Source organism: Diuraphis noxia, unplaced genomic scaffold (assembly GCF_037042655.1).
Source record: "Diuraphis noxia isolate RWA-SAM2 unplaced genomic scaffold, SU_Dnox_SAM2 contig0006, whole genome shotgun sequence".
Classification (NCBI taxonomy): domain Eukaryota; kingdom Metazoa; phylum Arthropoda; class Insecta; order Hemiptera; family Aphididae; genus Diuraphis; species Diuraphis noxia.
The window spans coordinates 3351704-3372431 of record NW_028301716.1 but is presented as its reverse complement, the minus strand read 5'-3'; the positions used below and the strand labels follow the sequence as shown (position 1 = coordinate 3372431).

At 34.8% G+C, this 20728-nt stretch overlaps 1 protein-coding gene across 1 annotated transcript in view; it reads left to right on the top strand.

Annotated features, from left to right (window-relative positions):
- Positions 1 to 20728, top strand: part of LOC149054621 (polycystin family receptor for egg jelly-like) — a 266701-nt gene that overhangs the window by 103150 nt on the left and 142823 nt on the right. The window contains exons 5-9 of the mRNA XM_089230158.1: positions 14820 to 14998; positions 15064 to 15277; positions 15365 to 15530; positions 15770 to 15999; positions 20099 to 20296. Coding sequence (XP_089086284.1) covers positions 14820 to 14998; positions 15064 to 15277; positions 15365 to 15530; positions 15770 to 15999; positions 20099 to 20296 — 987 coding nt within the window. The remainder of the gene's footprint in view (positions 1 to 14819; positions 14999 to 15063; positions 15278 to 15364; positions 15531 to 15769; positions 16000 to 20098; positions 20297 to 20728) is intronic.

Here is a 20728-nt window from a genome sequence, read left to right as displayed (position 1 = left end):
GCGGTGTAAAAATTTGCAATACCATTATTTTGATGTACAGCATAATTTAAGAATTATAATATTTTATTCGCTGTGTCTCAAAACACCTAATCTAGTAAAAAAAAATGTTGCAATTATAAATAATGAGAGAAGCTTAGAAACTCTTGGGTACCTAGACATTAACTGTATTTATTTAATAACTTAGTAAGTCCAAAAGATATATTTTAAAAACAATTGGTAAAACTAAAAAAATACATACATTTGTTAAAATATTAATATTATTATTTAAATATGTATTTGTTTATGTAACCAAACAGTAAAGTACGATCTTAGATCTTATACTATGGATGGAGCCACAGCGTATTATTTTGAAGCTGATATTAGCGACGAATCTCTGTTTTAGGTGTTCGAAATGCGCATGCGTGGCTCTATATGTGAATACACCATTTATTTCGTTACATAATTATCCATCAGCCGTACCTAAGGTCAAAATATAACAATACAACATGTGGATAAATAAGCAACGAATTGCATCGCATATGCACATATACCTAACCTAATTCTATGACTCCATCCATAGTATATGATCTAAGAGCACTATCACGAGACAACGATAACTAACTGGGTGGCGGAGAGAGAACCTGCAGCCATATCCTGCGCCTTTTTACCATCATCTCACATTCTCACAGGAAGGCACATGCTACCCTTCGCAACAAGCCCTCATCCCTTCAGAAAGTCGTACTCGGGGGCCCGGCGCCAAGCGGGTAGCGGCTCCCCGGCAACTCATTTAAGGCCGATAGTTGGGTTTCAAGCGACTCACCGAGTGTGGTCGGGAGTGACCCGCTCGCGACCTCTCTCCTACTACAAAGACGTTACTTCCGCAGCCCCCGCGAGGCCATCCACAAAGCGCCACGGACGTGCGACGGCCGGACGCAGCGATCACCGATTAATCGGGATGCCACGAGCGGCCGCCGGGCGCCTGACGTAAAGTTAGTCTGGCTTCACTTATCCACTTGACCAACGGTTACGGCCAGAGATCACATGAAATGAGCGAATGGGCTCTCCACACTACCACGGGATGGAATTATGAGACCCGTTCTCTCAGGTACCCACAACGACCTGGTCATCGGGATGGATTTTACTCACGCCACGGCGCCGTCCCTTTTGGAAGCGGTACGGTTTTTAGGATGGGTTCCCGTTCCCATACCAGGACCTCCACGGGTTTTAAGTGCCTAGTGCGTGGATGGCTTGGAGCCAGCCTTCCACGCGCACGTGTTCGTCGACAGATGTGCTGGACCTTAATGTGCACTATCGACCACGGTCGGAGGTTCCAACTGGCATGTGATCGGACGTTCTAATTTGTGTTCCACTAGGATAGGTGTTTCTCGTGCGGAGTATAGAGAGCGCAAAAAGCGTACACACTTGTTCGTAGTACTGTTTTTCCCGCTAAAGTCGACGTCATTTATACAGACTTTTCTAAAGCGTTTGATAAGGTAAACCATTCAATTCTCATATTTGAACTTCATAACATGGATATCCAGGACCCATTTCTGTCTTGGATTTCATCCTATATATCAAACAGGAAACAAATTATAAAGTATAAAAATCACAAATCTAATCCTTTTGTTGTAACATCCGGTGTACCTCAGGGCTGTCACATAGCTCCTTTATTATTCCTATTATTTACTAATGATTTACATTTTTTACATTCAAGAAAACTTCTTTTTGCCGATGACTTGAAAATATTTCGACAAATAAATTCTCACAACGATGCAATTTTATTACAAAATGATTTGAATATATTGTTGGATTTGTGTTCTATTAATAAACTACCGTTGAATATTGATAAATGTAAAATTATATCTTTTACTAGATCTCAGGATCCATTTATAGCATCATATATTATTAGTCAGTCTATGTTGTCACGTGTTCATGATATTAGTGATTTAGGTGTAATATTTGATTCTGCTCTCACATTTAATAAACTCTTATTACATACGATTAGAAAAGCCTCTATGATTTTAGGCTTTATTACTAGAAATTGTAAAGGATTTCACTAATCCTGCTGTTTTTAAAACATTATACACTAGTTTAGTCGGTTCAAAATTAGAATAGAACACTGTTGTTTGGTCGCCTTACTTAAATTATCAAAGTCAATGTTTAGATAATATTCAAAACCGCTTCCTACGATTTATGTCCATCAAATGTAATTTAACTCTTATGCCTCATTATCCTTATGAACCACTATTACGTTATTTCGATATTGATAGTTTATCTGAACGAAGAAAAATATATGATATGAAATTTTTATTTAAGCTCGTCATAGGTTACATCAATTGCTCTGAAATTTTAGGTTTTCTTAATTTTTATATCCCTCAGTGCAGAACTAGATCAACCACTATATTTTATATTTATACACATAAAACTAATTATATGTCTGCTTCTCTTATGAATAGGATAATGTCAATAGCAAATAATTTAAACATTGATTTATTTTATTTTAATTCCATTGAATGTTTTAATAATTATGTAAACAATTTTTTATTATATTTAAATATGTATTACTGCTTATTATTTATTATGTATTATTACTGTGTTATTATTTTATTCTAATATTCAGTTATGAACTACATTATTTTAAATTATTGTAATTGGATCGTCTGATCCTTTGAAATAAATAAATAGATAAATAAATAAAACTGGGGAAGCCAAGAGACTCCATGCTTGAATATGAATTAACGACGGGTCATGTCTAGTTGTGCAAACGTACGCAGCGCTCGGAAAATGACCTCAGATTCGGTCAATTTCTCGGGGACACACGGCCAGTCCGCTCCAGCCACGCACACCACGTCCCCGAGTTTGGTTCTTTCTTGGTAAACTAGTGGGCATTCGTATAGCAAATGATCCGCGGTCCCGTCAGGAGACCCGCACCGGCATCTTGCATCGTCTCTAAGGTTGAAACGGTGGAGCGAGTGATTGAAGTCCCTATGGTCCGTCATCAACTGCGAGGTGTAATGGTCTGGAATACACCACACACACGAGAGAGCCGAGTCCTGACGTCCGGGAACCATCGCGCGGTCCACCTTCCCTTATCACTGACAACCCATCTATCCTGCCAAAGGAGGGTTGTCTCCTGAACGTGGTGTGCCTTTCTCATTTCGGCTTCTGTCACCGTCAAAGCGCCTTTCCTGACCACGGTCTGGTCGCTCCCAATTTTTGCAGCCTGTATCAGTGCGAGGTCAAGGGGTGGTATGCGCGCTATCACCAGGAGCGCCATCGTGGATGGTCTTATACGCCCGCGTATACTACCCGTCCGCGATGGTAAGCTAGTGCCATGCACTCACCGGCCCATGCGAACGCCGCATAAGCCATTAGAAGCAAAGATACGGCGTTATATAATTGTAACGTAATTTCCTTTTTAAGACCTCACTTTGTTTTGGCTACTCCAATGAGTCTGCTAAAGAGCGCTCTAGTGTTGGCTGTCTTTTCCGCAATGTGAAGGTTGAATTTGTTACTTTGGTCAAATGTAACGCCAAGGTATTTAGCCGAAGTAATCGACTTTATTTTTGTGCCTCCAAATCTTAGGTCTAGCGGTTTCGAGAGCGAGTCTTTAAGTCACAGGATTTGTGACTTCACCGCAAAAAATTTTTCGCTGTTTCGCCAAAAAAAGGGAGATTTGACGTCTCGAGAAGGGCATTTGCCCGTAAGGTGCAAGTATACAGTGCAAGATCGTGAGCGTACGCAACTATCTCAGTACCAGCAGGCAGTTCCTCTCCGCGAGCAGTGGGCTCACCGCTAGCTTCCAAAGATCTGGCCCTTACTCGCTAGCTTGGGGACATCCTTTAGTTAGGTTCCTCGTTACTCTTTGGTCTCCAATCGTTAATTCCGCTTTTGAACGTCAAAATAGCTTTTTGTGAGGTCAATGAGCCTATCCCGGCATTTTACTGCCCGCATATCTAATGTTAATTGGGCCCACTTTAGCAGTTGATGGCGCACGAAATATCAAGCAGAATCGTATGAACATATTTTTCTGGCCTATCACTCGTCTATTGTCGGACATGCTGGATCACGTCGATTGTTGAGAGGTTTTTCGTAAATCCAAACTGCCTTTTCGACATGTTCGATTCCGTGCCTCTTTAGATTATTTCCACTATTATGTGTTCAAAGACCTTAGAAATCACCGGAAGTAGCTTTATAGGGCGATTCGATTTAGCCTCGGTGGGGTCTTTTCCGGGTGATTTTCTGACGACTACCACTCGCACGTCCCGCACTCGGGAACCTTGTGGTCATCAGGCAGTTGTTGAACACTCTGGCGATATGCGTCGCCAGAACAGGCCATGCCTGTTTTAGAATGCCGGCAGTAATATTTTCATTGCCTTGGGCCTTGTTGGGAGACATTCATCAGATTAAGGGAGCCTCCTTAACCTTATCAACGTCACACAGATCTATTTCTGGGTGAACATCGCTAGCTATGTCGGCTCAAAGGCACCCACTATCACACCTGTCTCCGCGCGGACGGAAGTCTGTCCTGGGTCTTCGTTTACAACGGCATCTCCCGAGACCAGTGCGTCCATTAGGACCTCTCTAGTTTCCCTCAGGAAGTCCGTATACGACCCATCTTCTTTACAGACTGATACCGGAAGGTTTTTCAAAGGTTAGGTTAGGGTTAGGTTTAACCATTTATAAGCTGGTCCTCACGGTTCGCTATTTCTCGTGCACGTAACACCTGGCCACGAAGCTGCTCTTTTAGTATTGGACCTTAGGTCTTTTAAATGTGACACGGATGGATCGCCTTCTTAGCGCGTCTTTCATATTTCGTAATTTAACCTTCCAGCGACCGGAGTTGCTCAACTCTAGGTCCAGTCCCTCGTTCCACCACGGATTAACGAGGCCAGCTCGCTTCATTCAAATTTCGCAGGCTTCCCGCGAGACTTCCGAGAGAACAGCTGCACTAGTGTCGATGTTCGGGCTCTAAAGGTCCCCCATTCTCGTGTCTCGGTTAAGCCTTAACGCTTTCTGGAATTTGTGCCAGTTCGTGGATTTCCATATATATTTTATTTTATTTTATTTAAGCCAAACGATAATTACAAAAAGTATACAAACAATAATATAACAGTAATAATATTACAGTAAACAGCTTTAAATTAGACTAGTTCGTCGATCTCGAATGAGTCCTCGAACTAGCGAACGAGTTTACAATATGCATTATTACAATAATAGTATACAGACGGTTAAAGTGGTAAATAAATGTAGAATATAGAATACTGAGTAGACTACAAAGCATTATTGGCATTACGAAGCATACGGTGTAGTGGATGATTATTACCGTAGGAGGTGGATTGAGTTAGGATATGAAAAAGTGTGTGATGCCGTGTGAAGTGGATGGAAAACTGAAATTAATGATGGAAAGAAGATCTGGGGCCATCTTGATCCATCTAGTAGGCCTTGAATAAAACAGGTATCAGCGTCAAAATGACGAGAAGAAAGCGTAGGAATGTTTAATTTTAGAAGCACGGATGATTAGTCATGCGGAGGATGCTCGATTTTGAGTAAGAAGGAGACATAAGATAAACACCTATTTTAAGTCTAAGCTGGTATTTTGCTTGGTAGGGGTGCCAAACTATCATACCTGTAATATTATGGTTACTGACGCACTGAACAATAGGTCGCCAACCTAAGACCCGTGAAACACCATACTGGTGAAGGAGGTCGTAGGATTTTTCTTGTTTTTGGAGTAACACCTTGTTAATTAATAATAACACCAGATTTTAGGTTCCAATAAGTTGATTTATTTATTTGTGAGGTGTGAAGAGTAAAACTCCAACAGAATAAATAAAATACAAACAATTTTGACGGAGCTTCCGTCGCTCCGTGACGAACCATAACAATCATTTAATCATAAAAATAATTATCCACTATTATGGTAATATTGTAGATAACATACACGAACCTCATGAGGGACCGTCGTACCTTTGGACACGATCGGACAATTACCACCAAAATAACGACAATTGCAATATATACACTAACACTCAGTATGTCTAATAATAATAATTGGAATCACATACTCCAATACTCAATCTTAAAAAATAATAATAATTGCAAATAAAATACACCAATAATCAACATGAATAATAATATAATGCCAGCCAAGCCTTAACCTCTTCAGACCTAGTGTGCTCAAAACAGGACAATATTATATTGTACTAAACAGCAGAAAATTCAAATGACCAGGACTTAAGCATGTTAACAAATGAAAACTCAATTGACGATGAAAATAATCAGGTACCACATTTCAATTTATCTATACAAAATAAATTTAAAAGTGACTTTGCATGGGGGTCAAATTTAAAAATTTCTAATAAAAGTAAGTTTATTCGAGAATCGTCCAATGATTTTAATCAGTACCAAAAAACACAATGGAATCCCTTGGATTATTTCAAGCATTTTATTCCCGATCAAATTATGGAAAACTTTTCATTTCATACTAATTCTCGATACGTTGAACAACGTGGGAAATCTTTAAAAACTACACTAAATGAAATTAAAAATTTTTTTGGAATTTCGATTTTTATGTTGAGTATGGGTACTCTTTACTACTACTCTTTACTCTTTTAACTAGAGTACCTTTAGTTTCAAATAATATGGCAAGAGATAGATATTTTTTAATCCGTTCAAATTTAAAAATTGTAAATGATTTTTCCATTTCGGATGAAATAAAAAAAAAAGATTTTCTCTGGAAAATACGACCACTTTTAGACAGTGTAAGAAACGGTTGTCTTTAACTTATAAGGGATACACATCTTAGTATTGACGAACAAGTTATTCCATTTACCAGCACCACTCGATTAAAACAATACGTCAAAGGTAAACCTAACCCTGAAGGTCTTAAAGATTTCGTATCAGCTGATAGAAACGGCTTAGTTTTAGATTTTTTTATATATCGAGGTAAAAAAAACTACAATTGATCGTGACGATTGCAAATTTTCATTAACTTGGGCTGAATCAGTTGTATGGCATTTAAGCGAAACAGTTCCACCCAAAACGTGTTTATATTTTGATCGATATTTCACCACTGAAAAATTAGTACAGATACTACTTAAAAAAAAAATATTTTCTACGGGTACAGTAATGAAAAATCATTTGCCAAAAAATGTAATATTAATGTCAGATAAAGCAATGATGAAATCAAAAAGAGGTACTTCAAAACAATATGTGAGAGAAGATAAAAAAATGGTATTGGTAAAATGGTTTGATAATAAGCCAATCCATTTATTATCTTCAGAAAGTGGAAAAGAACCAAAAGACGCTTGCCGCCGATGGTCAAAAAAAGATTTAAAAAAAATTGACATCGAAAGACCTAATTGTATTAAAAATTATGTGGGTGAAAATAGTGGCTGGTATAATAATTTACCACCAAAAGTATTTCGAAAAAGTGGACATCATTTACCAATAGCAGAAGAACTTAGTTTCCCAAATAGATTCCGTAGAAAAGTATGCAAATTTAAAAGTCGCATTAAATGTGATAAATGTAATTTATTTTTATGCCTTAATAAAAATAATAACTGTTTTTATAATTTCCATAAATGATGAAATTATTCAACTAATATGTATTACAATGTTTAATATTTAATATTTAATATTTTTTAATGTTCATACAAGAAGGGTATTTGTAATAAATTATATGAATTATTTTATTTTATTTAAAATATAAGTACTTTATAAGTCAGACTGTTACTTATTAATTAGTATTTTTTAGTTATAATTATGGACTTAACATTTATTTTAATTAATTTAATAAAAAAATGTAATAATTTATTTTGAATTATTATTTAACCGTATGAAAACCTATTGGCTATTACCTAATGTCCTTTTATGATGACTATGTTTGTAACTCAGACAACCATTGATAACTTTAATCATATCGTATAAAAGTAGTACTTTTGTTATCGTATATATGTGTACAATAAACTGTAAAAACATTGGTAACACTGGATTGACGAAACATTTTTAGGTGGTTCGTCGATTTTATTGCATGTCCTATTTTGTACACATTAGTTATCTGCCTTGATTTTTAAATATTCCCATCGGTCTGAAGAGGTTAAAAGAAGTATTTATATCATACATTACCCGATGGAGGTATCCACGCGCCTCGGTTTCATTTACTTCTCCTTCTTGCCTGTCGGTGAAACACACGGCGGGAGGGATTTTTCTGTATGCTACTCCATGGTCACTTGGATATGCACTTTTGACAAAATAAATACGGCACCGGAGGACACCCCAATAATAACAATTGTAAAATCGAACCTTTGCCGGGGTACAACTCACTACTAAGTAAAAAAAATATGTAATAATAAGGAAATTCGCATTCGCATTATTGTTGCGGGAGGCTATACAAAAACATGGTAGGGGGAATTCAGCGGTTGTCGCCGAATCCGCGCACACACATCACGCGGCGAGAACACAACACCGGGTAGGACAACACGACATCGGTGCGGGGTGTCACTTAGATTGTCGATGTGCACGTGGTTGCGTTACATACTATATTCTAGAATGGGGCGAACACGAAATAGGTTGAGTGTACGCAGACAATGGACAGACCTAAACATTTTAGTATTGCGCTTTATAAAACCCAAGACTTTCAATGCTTTACAGGCAGTAACATTAATATGGTGTCTGAAATCAAGAGATGGGCTGAAATGTATACCTAGGTCTTTAATAGTAAAAACACGTTTGAGTGGGGAGTCATTGAAATAATAAGAGTAAAGTGCTGGGTTTTGACGTCTTGAAAATGTCATAATATGACATTTGGCTAAGTTCAAGCTCAAACTAAGACGTTGAGCCCATAGAGAGAATTCATCCAATTGATGCTTCAGAAACAGAGAACAAAAGTATTATTAGTATTCAAATAAATTTTGATATCATCAGCGAAGAGCAGGAATTTAGCCTTGGTAATCGACTTACTGATTGAATTAATGAATAAGATAAAAAGGACTAAGATGGCCTCCTTGTGGGACACCTGAAGGTATGTTAATTAAGGACGAATTACAATTATTAACCTTTGCAAATTTCTGTCTGCTGGAGAGGTAAGAACGCAACCAAGAGAGAAGAGGATCACCGACACCAAGTGTGTCTAATTCATTAATAAGAAGGCCATGTTCAACCGTGTCAAATGCTTTTTTGAAATCAGTAAAGATAACATAAACTTGCCCACCCTTCTCAATGTTATCAAGCAAGTAGGTAGTGAACGCAACACTACTAGTGACTGTAGACTTACCAGGTCTGAAACCATGCTGTTCATCTATAATTATATGATTTCGACTTCTTTTAATATTAGAATATACTAAGGACTCAAAGAGTTATGCTAAATGTGGAATAATCGATATTGGCTAATAGTTTGTAACATCAGATGGGTCACCTGCCTTGAGAATTGGTGTCACTGAACAAACTTTCCAAATAGTTGGAAATATGCCCTCAGATAAGGAGCACCTAAATAGTAGAAATACGGGGTTAGTGATATAGTGATGACAGTTGTATAAGCAGTGAGCCGATATGCTATCTGGTCCATTAGAGAAGGAATTTGCTAGTGAGACAAGGAGATGGTAGTCATCTTTAGCAGAGAGATTAATGTTGAACGGTAGATCAATGGGCAATTGACTAGGGGAAGGAGATTGCGATTGCAATGTAGGCGGAGAATGGTTATATGTGGAGGAGAAGTATAAAGCAAAAAGATTGGCAGACTCAGTGTCAGAACTAGAAGACACATTATAGAGGAGGACAACTGAAGGTATCAATGGAACTTGCTTTAGATCCTAACGTAATTCCAGAATCTAGAAGGAGAAGATGCCAATACTTCTTCGGTTTGCTTTATGTTATATTTGGGTGTTATAAGTATAAGTCAAGCTATATAAGTTGGGCGTGGTCCGGCCTGCATAGTTATAACGTAGCTGATCACCGCGAGATCGCTCGACGTAAGATTTTCACGGTGACGTTTCTAGCCATCAGCGTCACGTCCAGGCACGCCTCTCCGTGGTTTCTAAACGTCAGTGGGTAGCCTTCTCGATTTTCTATTTGCAAATTCTGTCTACATATGAGCTCGGTGTCCACATCTTCGCGGTCATCCGACACCTTGACGAACCAAAGCGCCGATCAGTACGCCTCCTTTTGTCTTGTTCAAAATGGATTCTAAGGAATCGGCGTACGACTGAGTAGGCTCAGAAAACTGAAAGTACGCGGATATTAGCGTAATGTTTCAGACACCTTCCGAGAGCATGGCCACGGCAAAGTGGGTGGTAACGAGATGTTTAAGTCCCAGGATGCCCATCGTCGGACAAAAATAATATTGAAAAGCTTCACCCTATGAAAGTTGGCAAACTTTTTTTCAATAAATTCAATGGCAATTTAGGTATTGATCCTATTGGTGTAAGAGTTTAAGTGACGTCCGAATCAATTATTTCCGTCAATATTTGCTTATCCTCAGTAGAGTTTTTATCTATAGGTTTTCAAGCATAACGGGGGGTCTACACTTGTATATTCATTCTATAATATAAATGTCGATCTTGCATTTTCAAAAACATTTTTGGAAAGGTTTATACTCAATGGAGCAAGTGGTCAGCTTTCATCGTATCTCTACCAACACGAATGGCAATTCTTCCTTACCATGTAAAATGGTAAGAGTTGACATTTCTCTTCTAAAATCTATCAGAAAAAGTATCTATTTATAAAGTACTATTTAAATTTTCGCCCAGCATCTGATCTCTGTCAATATGTCAAAATTGTCTCTGTTATGGCAACACTGCTAAATTTTGCCACGGAAAAGCCAATTGTGAATATTGTGGTTTACCCAATCACTCTATCCCCAACTGTCCCACAAAAAAGGCAGCCGATCCGTCTTGTTTCCACTGCAAAGGTCCTCACATAGACACTGACCGGTCTTGTACGTATTGGTCTCGTCAAAAAACAACAAGAAGGTTATGAACACTGAAAATATATCCTATAACGATGCGGTGTTCATTATATTATATAATTATATATTGTTTCTACTTGGTGTACAGACTGAGTGATTCTGTACCGCGCTGAACAGTTTTTGATATGTTGTGCATTTTTAAGACGGAGACAACTCATGCGGGTATCACGTCTTCTTAAGCTATACATGGTTATTCAAAATGATTCATCCGATTTAAAATTGCTATAAAATGGTTAATAATAAATTGTAACTTATCAAACTATATACCAACTAAAAGAGGGTATTCCTAAGTTTTATGATATCATTAATTCCTTATTTTAAAATAATCGCTTACGGTGATAAATTAGTTTCCGCAAATATGTTGACCGGACAGAACAAAGTATTTTGTGTGTTGCGTTTTTCGAAGTGTGAATCGATAATAACTGTGAAACGGGATTTTCGCTGACTTTACGGGATCGATGCACCAACTACTCAAGAGCATACGTCGATGGTATAAGCAGTTTGAAAAACAAGGTGTTTATGCAAAGAAAAAAGCATAAATAAGTCGCAAACGGATTACTCAAATTAAATTTTGTAAACGATAAATTATTTTTTTCAGTATGTTTATAGATTTTCGTTATCGAAAATAGGTATTGCCATTTGAAAATTGGAAGTTGATAGTGTTTTATAAAATAAGGGAGGAAGCTAAAATTATCAAATTTGTAACACAGTGTAAAATAGTAATATATAGAAAGTTAAAAAAAAAAATTATTTTAAAATTCCTTATACTTCCCGATATATTAACTGGTTCACGATAACAAAATCACCCTGTATGCATATATATATATATATATATATATATATATATGCAACCAGTATTAAATGTAATGTATGTAATCTCTCGAATTTGAGTTTAATTCTTGGTACGGTTTCTATTGTAACATTCATATTATTTGAATGAGAAGAGTGTTGCATTTCGGGAATGACCTTTCCTTTCTATGTGTCATCGTTAATCTTTTGGAAAAAAGGGTGTTTAGAGACTCGTTCCTAAAGTCCGTACGTTGAGTCAGTGTACTATTTGTGGTGTTTCGAAAACACCGTTTACGATGTAATACTGATGTCATTGATGTCATGAAATTTAAGTGAAACTAAATTACCTTCAAGAATGGAGGTTATGAGTTTATTTTTTTATCATAAAAATATTATTAAAATAAATGTAAGGGATTCTGCACGTGTTACTGCTGTGTATGTAATGACAATTTGGGACAAGGCTAGAATACCCACAAGACTTCAGAAACATGTTATAAATAAAATTGTTGGTCTATTTAATGAATGGCAAAAACCAAAAAAAAAAATAAAGAAAATAAAGCAAAGCGATCAGAAGGATTAAAAGAAAAAGAGAATAATTGGCAAAAAACCTCGATAAACTGTTTGATATAGCCCATTCTGATGCCTTAAATACAATTCGTATTCTGGAGAATAAAGAATTTTTATTTTACAACGAAAAGAAGGACGAACTGATAAAATTGGAAATATTGATAGAAATCTCACAAAACGATAATATAAAAAAGACGGATTAAAGAAGACGAAATAATTAAATCATAAATTGGACAGTCCCCCATTTTGCTATCTTCCTGTTCAAGTGAAGATGATAGTGATTTATCTGACAGCAATATTCCTACTGTTGATGGCTCGTTAATTAATAAATCACCACAAAAAAAAAGAGGTAGAAAGAAACTTCTTGACAGCAATTTGGCTGTTAGTCTTGATGTTGCAAAATTAAGTGATCGGAAAGCTACAGTAGTACTAATGAATACTATTAAGCGACTTGGCAGTGATCCTTTAGAATATAATGTAAACACTTCATCTATTCGTCGTCAACGTATACGATATCGACAAGAAATTGCAGAATCAGTGAAGAATGTCTTTATACCAGAAGTCCCACTGACTATTCACGGGGATGGAAAAATTATTGAGGATATAAGTGGACATGAAACAGTAGACCGTCTTCCAATTTTAGTATCAGGTAAAAGTGTTGACCAACTTCTCGCTATTCCAAAACTCATTTCTGAAACAGGTAAATCAATAGCTTCGACATTATATGAAACTACATTATCATGGGGACTTGGTGACAAAATTAAATGTATGAGCTTTGATACTACTGCAGTAAATAGTGGAATGAGAAATGGTGCATGTGTTCTACTTGAGCAAAATATGGACAAACAAATGTTATGGTAGGCCTGTCGTCATCATATCATGGAGATAATGTTAGAATCAGTTCATTCTATTGGGTGCTCATCTGCACCAGATATTTTATTGTTTAAACGATTTAAAAAGCTTGAAACACAATTCAGCTGGAGCATTTTGAAACCATAATTTCCGACTTTAAATCAAATAAACGATATTTCTACTGACACGATCAATTTTGCTTTAAAACAACTTGAAGAGTTTCAACACAGAGATGATTTTAAAGAATTATTGAGCCTAAGTATTATTTTCTTAGGAGGAGTTCCTAAAAAAGGTATATCTTTTAGAGCTCCTGGCGGACTTCATCGAGCCCAGTGGATGGCAAAAGCCATATATCATATATTCCTTAAAAATATATTTATTTAAAGAACAATTTAAACTGACAAAAAAAGAATATAAAGGAATTCGTGACATATGTATTTTTACAGTAAAAATATATATTAAATATTGATTTCAAGATGCTTCAGCGATTTACTCACCAAGAAATGACCTACAACTAATAAAGGTTTAAAGAAATACAAAGAAATCGATGTAACAATTTCAAAAAAAAGCCATGAAGAAATTCCTTGTTCATCTTTGGTATTTATCAGAAGAACTAATTGCGTTCGCATTTTTTGATGAAAATGTTTCATCCAAAACAAAACGGAAAATGGTACATGCAATGCATAGTGAAGGAATAGAGTATCCGATGAAACGCATAAGTTTAGATCCTGATATAGTTTTAAGAAAAAACCTTGAAGACAAAAAATACTCGCAGATTTTTTGACATATTAGGAATTTCATCTCAATTTTTGAATAAAGATGTTGGCCATTGGGATCAGTCAATGAGAGTTGTCAATGATACTGCAGAGTGAGGAGTGGCTTTAATGGAGGAATACAACAAATTAAACACCACAGATGAAGAACAAAAACAGTTTCTTTTGTTACTCATAAAACAGTTTAGATAAAAATATCCAGACAGAAAAAAATCAACATTAATACAATCATGATAATATAATAAATACTTAATACAATTAAAAATACTTATTAAATGTAGTTATATTATAATATTGATATCTCTAATCATTATGTGATAAATATACTTGAATAAAAACATTTATGCATAACATTTTCTTTTTTCTAAAATTATCAATTTTCCATTCCTAGTAATGACCTTTAAAATACAATTTAGAAAATCAAAAAATGTTTTTTAGTATCTCCTCGGTAAGTAGAAAATAGTTATGGGGTGCCCTTAAAAAAACTTAAGAAAAAATTTTTTGTGTCCAAATAAGCATCACCCTAATATTTATGTATTTTCATTTTTCGTATGTATCGATATTATAATACAGCGTAACCTCGATAACTCGAATTGGTCGAGGAAGAAAAAAAATTCGAGTTATCAAAAATTCGACTTATAGAGATTCGAGTCATCGAGGTTCCACTGTATATGATTTACGAATTTAGATTGGAAATATAAAAGTCCGTTAAGTTTAACTTATGCATAATTTTAATGGAGTGGCAAAAAGATGTATTTGTGCATTTAAATGTTTAATAATTTGATTGACATACAACTATTTTTGTATTTTTTTAATAAAACATTTTACTAATATTCTTTGAACATAAAATAAAATCATGAAGTACCTTTTTTCATACAAAATTGAATTATTAGAAGATGAATTACAAAAAATATCTAAAAAAGCTAAGGATATCGATTCCGAGATTTTGAACAATCAAGATTTGGTATTTCCTAGATACTCTCTGCCCGAAGGGTTGTACACGTTTGTCTTTAAATTAACAGTTAAAGACGAAGAAAACAGTTCTGCGCAGTTTAATCTAAACATAAATTCGGTATATATTAATACTTAATTTGACCTGTCAAAAAAATATGTTTTAACGATTGTTTACGAGTTTAGTGTTATGTAAATGTAACTATCGTTGGATTACATGCTGAAATTGTTGGCAGTCCTGAGAGATATGTTAGTAATTCAAATTTTATCACTTTAAATGCATCACTATCATTTAACCCAAATGAACCGAGGAACACACAAAATAAGGACGAATATTATTATGTCTGGCGTTGTGATGTGAGAGTGGACGTCGAAAATTGTGAAGAGTACACGACTACTAGTAAAAAAAAACTTTACAATTGCACTCATCGGTTTCGGTTTACATCAAGTTTGTATATTTACGTATTTTAATGCTAAAATATTTTAGATCCTATACGCAAGCTCCATGGGTTTTTGAACAAAGCCAAAAAGTACGAGTTCAATCTGATAACGCGAGTAAGCAATGAGTATGTTAAACGTGTAGGGAAACCAAAAGATGGAACTGCTAAAATAGTATTATTTCCATACGCGATTTCCTCAAGTATCAGAATCAAGTGAGTTCTATTTGAATTGACTTACATAGGTTCTAGGTTTCTAATAAAGTAATCATAATTAATTATAGTGTACCTAATGTAGTAACTTAATTAATTAGTTTATGATCGTATCTTTATCTTAGCAAGTGTTATACAAACTTTTTTTTTAAATTATAGATACTTTTTTATTTAAAAAAAGTTCTGGAACTGTGGATATTTATCTTAAGTATAGTATATTAATTATGTTGTTTAAATAATAGATGTGTGAAAAATTGTAGAGGATTATCGAGCCCGTTAGAAAATCTCTATTTAATGGTCGAAACGAATTATTGTAACAATAATTGCTCATTCGAATGGTATTACAAAAAACAATCAGATGACTCATTCATTTCGGCAAATAATGTAAGGGATCTTGAAACTCCACTTCACGTCTTTATATCAATAAAACGTTCGCTAGACTTCAATAAAGTGTACACGTTTAAAGTAAAAGGTTTGGAATAATGAATCATATAACGTTGTTTAAATAATAATAATACAACGATAAGTTGCATATGATATTTATTTTCTCTTCTTGTTCGCGTACCTATTTTCAGAGGCGTAGACATGAAAGAGGGGGGGATAAAAAAACCAGCTTTATGGGAGGGTAAAATCGGAAAATCTCCCTCCCTTAAAATCATTATTAAGCGAGTTTTTGGTGTGTATATATTTTTACAATTTTTTTTTATTTTATTTAATAAAGGCTTCGATATCTATGTTCATTAGCCTATACAATGTTACATTAACTTAGAATTTTAAAGATATAAAAGATAAGATTCCATAAGATACATTAAGTACATAAGATTTTAAATTATAAAAGTATATATATATATAAGTATTTACATTTACAATAGGTTTATAAGATTAATAGATCTATAAAAATTAAAAATGGCGTCAATGTTGGCTTGCTTCCTCCATGTTTGTGGGGTGACTTAAATTATTTGTTCTTCGTTGTACATAGTGCATTTAAGTGTGATACTTAATCATGCTATTAATAATAATAATGCTAATAATAAAAATAAGTTAATAATTATGTTCGATTGACAGAATTATATTGTATTGATGGCAGATTGGCTGATCTTCTTGTAGGTTGAATAGATAAGAATGGGTGAGCCGTGTATGGCCGATTCTAGCTCTAGTTATGACAATGTGTACTAAAGTGCTGTATTAGTGAGAAGTCGCCATTTTTGGATGGTTTTTTTTTTATATATTTTTATTTATTATTTATTATGCAGTCTCACTGGGATTGCCACTGTTGGAGAGCTATTATATTGCCCAATTTCAATATATTATATCTATAATATTTTAATAGATCTTTATATTATGGTAGTGATTTAATTTCAGTTGATTCAGGGGATGATATAGCTTGGTTTGCTACCATAATTTGGTAGTATGGGAAGGGACCCACATAAACTCGATAATATTATTTGTTTTGGACGTTATATTGAATATCTGTTGGATTATTTCATTAGACGGGTTAATTGGTAGAAGAGAAGTTAGAGCACTGAGAGAGTCACTTATGATAAGTGCTATATTTATAGGAATAGATACGGCATAAATAATTTATTCTTTGATGGCTATAATTTCTGTAGTGAAGATGCTAATCTTAGTAGGTAGATTGTAGTCTTTTAAAAGCTCCAGAAATAAATGCAAAACATGTGCCAATTATATTTTAGATGCATCTGTTTAAATAAGAATAAAGTCTCAAAAATATGAAATTATAATTTCTTTGAAATATGAGACGATAATGGAATGGGAATCTGAGTTTTTGTTGAGTTGAGATAGCTGGGTGTGAATCTTGGGATACTACAACTAGAATGGAGTTGATAGAAATGAAGATGTTGTCTCGATTTATAATGGAAGTTTGAGTTCGTACATATGCATGAATATGTATAATTGTAGCTGGATCTTTTGGTTGTCTTGTTTGGGTTGGAAAGTAAAATAGTTGGTATTTTTCTTGATGGGGATACCTAAGTTTTTATATTTAAAAATTACTTTATTCCTTCTTATTTGTAGTGGAGGATCTCTTGAAATGCATAAAATACTATCTATAGGACTTGTACGAAGAGTACCTATAGCTACCTAGTCGAATTGCTTGTTTATGAATTGGGTTGAGGATTTGTTTGATGTTTGGTTTGGCTGAATTGTATAATATAGAGCCGTAATCTATTCGTGAAAGTAATAATGATTTTTAAATTAAAAGTAGGCTATCTTTTTCAGCTCCCCATGTAAGGTGAGATAGAGTGTTAATGATTTTCATCTTTGTATTGCAGTTTATTTTTAGTCTTTTGAGATTAGGCGTCCATGAGAATTGACTGTTGAAAATCATTCCAAGTATACAGATTTTGTCTGTATATATTGTTGGGATATTATTGATGTGTATGTGAGGTATCAAAATTTTTTTTTTATTAGACATTATGCTGTGGGTTTTGGATGGTGAGAATTTAAAGCCATAGCTTACTGACGGCTGGCGAAAACGTGTTGCACGTGACGTATCTAAACGTTCATACTCGACCACGTCGCTTAAGAGGTCGTCCTCGTCTTGATGATCACGGCACAATAAATGCATACTTAAATCCTTCGAGTATAGACCTTCCAAGACTTGTATTTTTTCTTCATAAAAAGATAGACCAACACGTTTGCATAGGTACACTTTTTCATGAAAATATTCGCGTACATTCTCATTTCGTAATTGGACGCGACGACTCATCTCCTTCCAACAATCACCTGTCAACACTACCCCGACGAACGTTTTGCGAAATTGCCTTTCAAAATCGGTCCAGTCTTCAATATCCCTCGATATGAACCAATGACGGGCGGCACCGTCTAGATTTGCACGCACAGACTGCAATTTGAAGTTGTCTGGCCAGCGATGTAGGTTAGCGACACCGTTAACTGTTTGTAACCAATCTTGAGCTTGCGCTCCCGTGGTTAGCCCATTAAAAATTGGTATAGACTTATTCAAATCTGGAGCGATTGTCATGTCGTACGACGGTTTTCTATCTTGCTGTGACTTCAACAGCTCCATTAACATGGCGTTTTGTGACATTAACGTACAAAGTAGTGTATTCGCATTCACATTACTTTTATCAACATTCGGTTCGTTCGATATATTGGTATGCACTCCCTGTGCATCATTCGATCCATTCCCCTGCCCTTCATTGTTAATATTTTCTTCTCCATTCATGTTGCTACGGGATCGTGTAACAATTCCGGTGTTCACATTCGGTTGTTTTGACATACTGGTTAGTGGTTAACATTCACATTCAAATAAGCATTCGGTAAAAAAAAAAAATGTTTACGCAATAACAATTACATTCATATTTGATTCAGTCGAAACTGAAAGCGATCCCACTTCTGAAACTGATGGCGAGAGTGGTTAATTAAGGAAAATAAAATGGAATAAAACGATTAAATGCGAAAAAAACATATTTATTTACTGACACGCGCCGAAACTTGGCGAGCGGTGTCGTACAACTGAAAATACAAAATATACCGGTCTCTGCGTTGTCGCAGCGGTCGGCCCGTATATGGACCTAATATAGCTACACCGCCACTTGCTCGACCCGGATTTATACGATTTTTGAAAAATCCATCATAATGTTTAATATGGCTTGACTGCGTAAGTTTTAAATTTGTTTCTTGGAAACATAATATATTGGAATTAAATTTGGATAATATTCGTTGAATGTCTATATTGCGTTTGTAGAATTTACAAATTGTAAATTATAAAATACGAAGACTCTGTCTACGTTGTATAATTTACAGTATTGCAAATTTTGACAGTTCAATAAATATTTATTAAAAATTGTACAATACGCTTTCGGCTTTAAATTTTCGATATTGATTTCAAATTTTGCGATCTATAAGCAGTATAAACTATTGTAGTTTCATGATTAAGGATCAAAGTCCTTGTAGGCTGTAGTCACTGAGTGGACGGGTGGAGTTTCACAGATAAAGTGGAATCACCTGGCAGTTATGCGAATTTCACTTTTAATAAATTAATTAAAAATTATAGAATAGCGCTATTGACTTTACAGTTAGTGGGCTATCAGCTCTGACAATTTTATTTTATATTTAACACTTGAGAAGTCTTTAGTACAATAGAAGACAACTGGAATTTAATCAAACACGAGCAATCATTCCTGCATTTATTGCAAATTTTACGATAGGTTAGGTTAGGTTAGGTTAATTTAAAATGAAAAAGACGCGCGGTTATTTTGAAACTTGCTACATTGAATTACACATGTTCTTGGCTACCATTTCTGTTAGTATAATGTATTAGAATAAAAAACCCCGTCATCAAACACAAATATTACAATTATAGCGCATCCTACAAAATGTAAGCAAAAAAAAAAACCAATGGGAAGAGATCCTGACTTCCACAACCCCCCTTGTATACGCCACTGACTATTTCATATATATATATATATATATATATATATATATATATATATATATATATATATGCATTTTTTAGGTAATACACATTAAAATTACCTATCATGTATTTAATGAAAAGATTTTTTTTTGTTTTTTTGGTTTCTGTTTAGACTCGGTTTCCAAACAAGAAAGTTTTATAGTTATAAGAACAGCTGCTGAACCTACGATTGGAAAATGTCACGTAAATCCTACTGTGGGAATAACCTGGACGACATTGTTTAATATAACTTGTCCACAATTAGGAGATGACGATTTATCTTACTATTATTATGAACGATATGAAAACGTAAATGACCGAGGCGAACTAAGTAATAAAATTGATAATTTTGTTTGTTATTGTTATTATTTTAATATACAGGGTGATTTTTTTATCATGCACCACTCATTATTTCAAAAAGTATCAATGTTTTTTAAAATATTTTTTTACAAAGTTTCATATTGTTAAAAAAACAACGTTTTTATGAAAAAATTATATTTTTTAATATTTTTTATCCTTATAATTTTTTAAGTTTTTTACTTTTTTGAATGGCAACCTACAGTTTTAATTTCATATTCCAAAGCAGAATATTTTTCTAAGTATTTTGATACGTAAAAATCAAATTTTGGACGAGTAGTTCATGAGTTATAAGTATTTAAAGTTTAGACAAGCGGAGTAGTGGACAAACATTTTGCGGGGTAACCCCGTACCACTCCACTCCACCAATCAATAATATTGACCCGGGAGAGTTTACACATTTCTT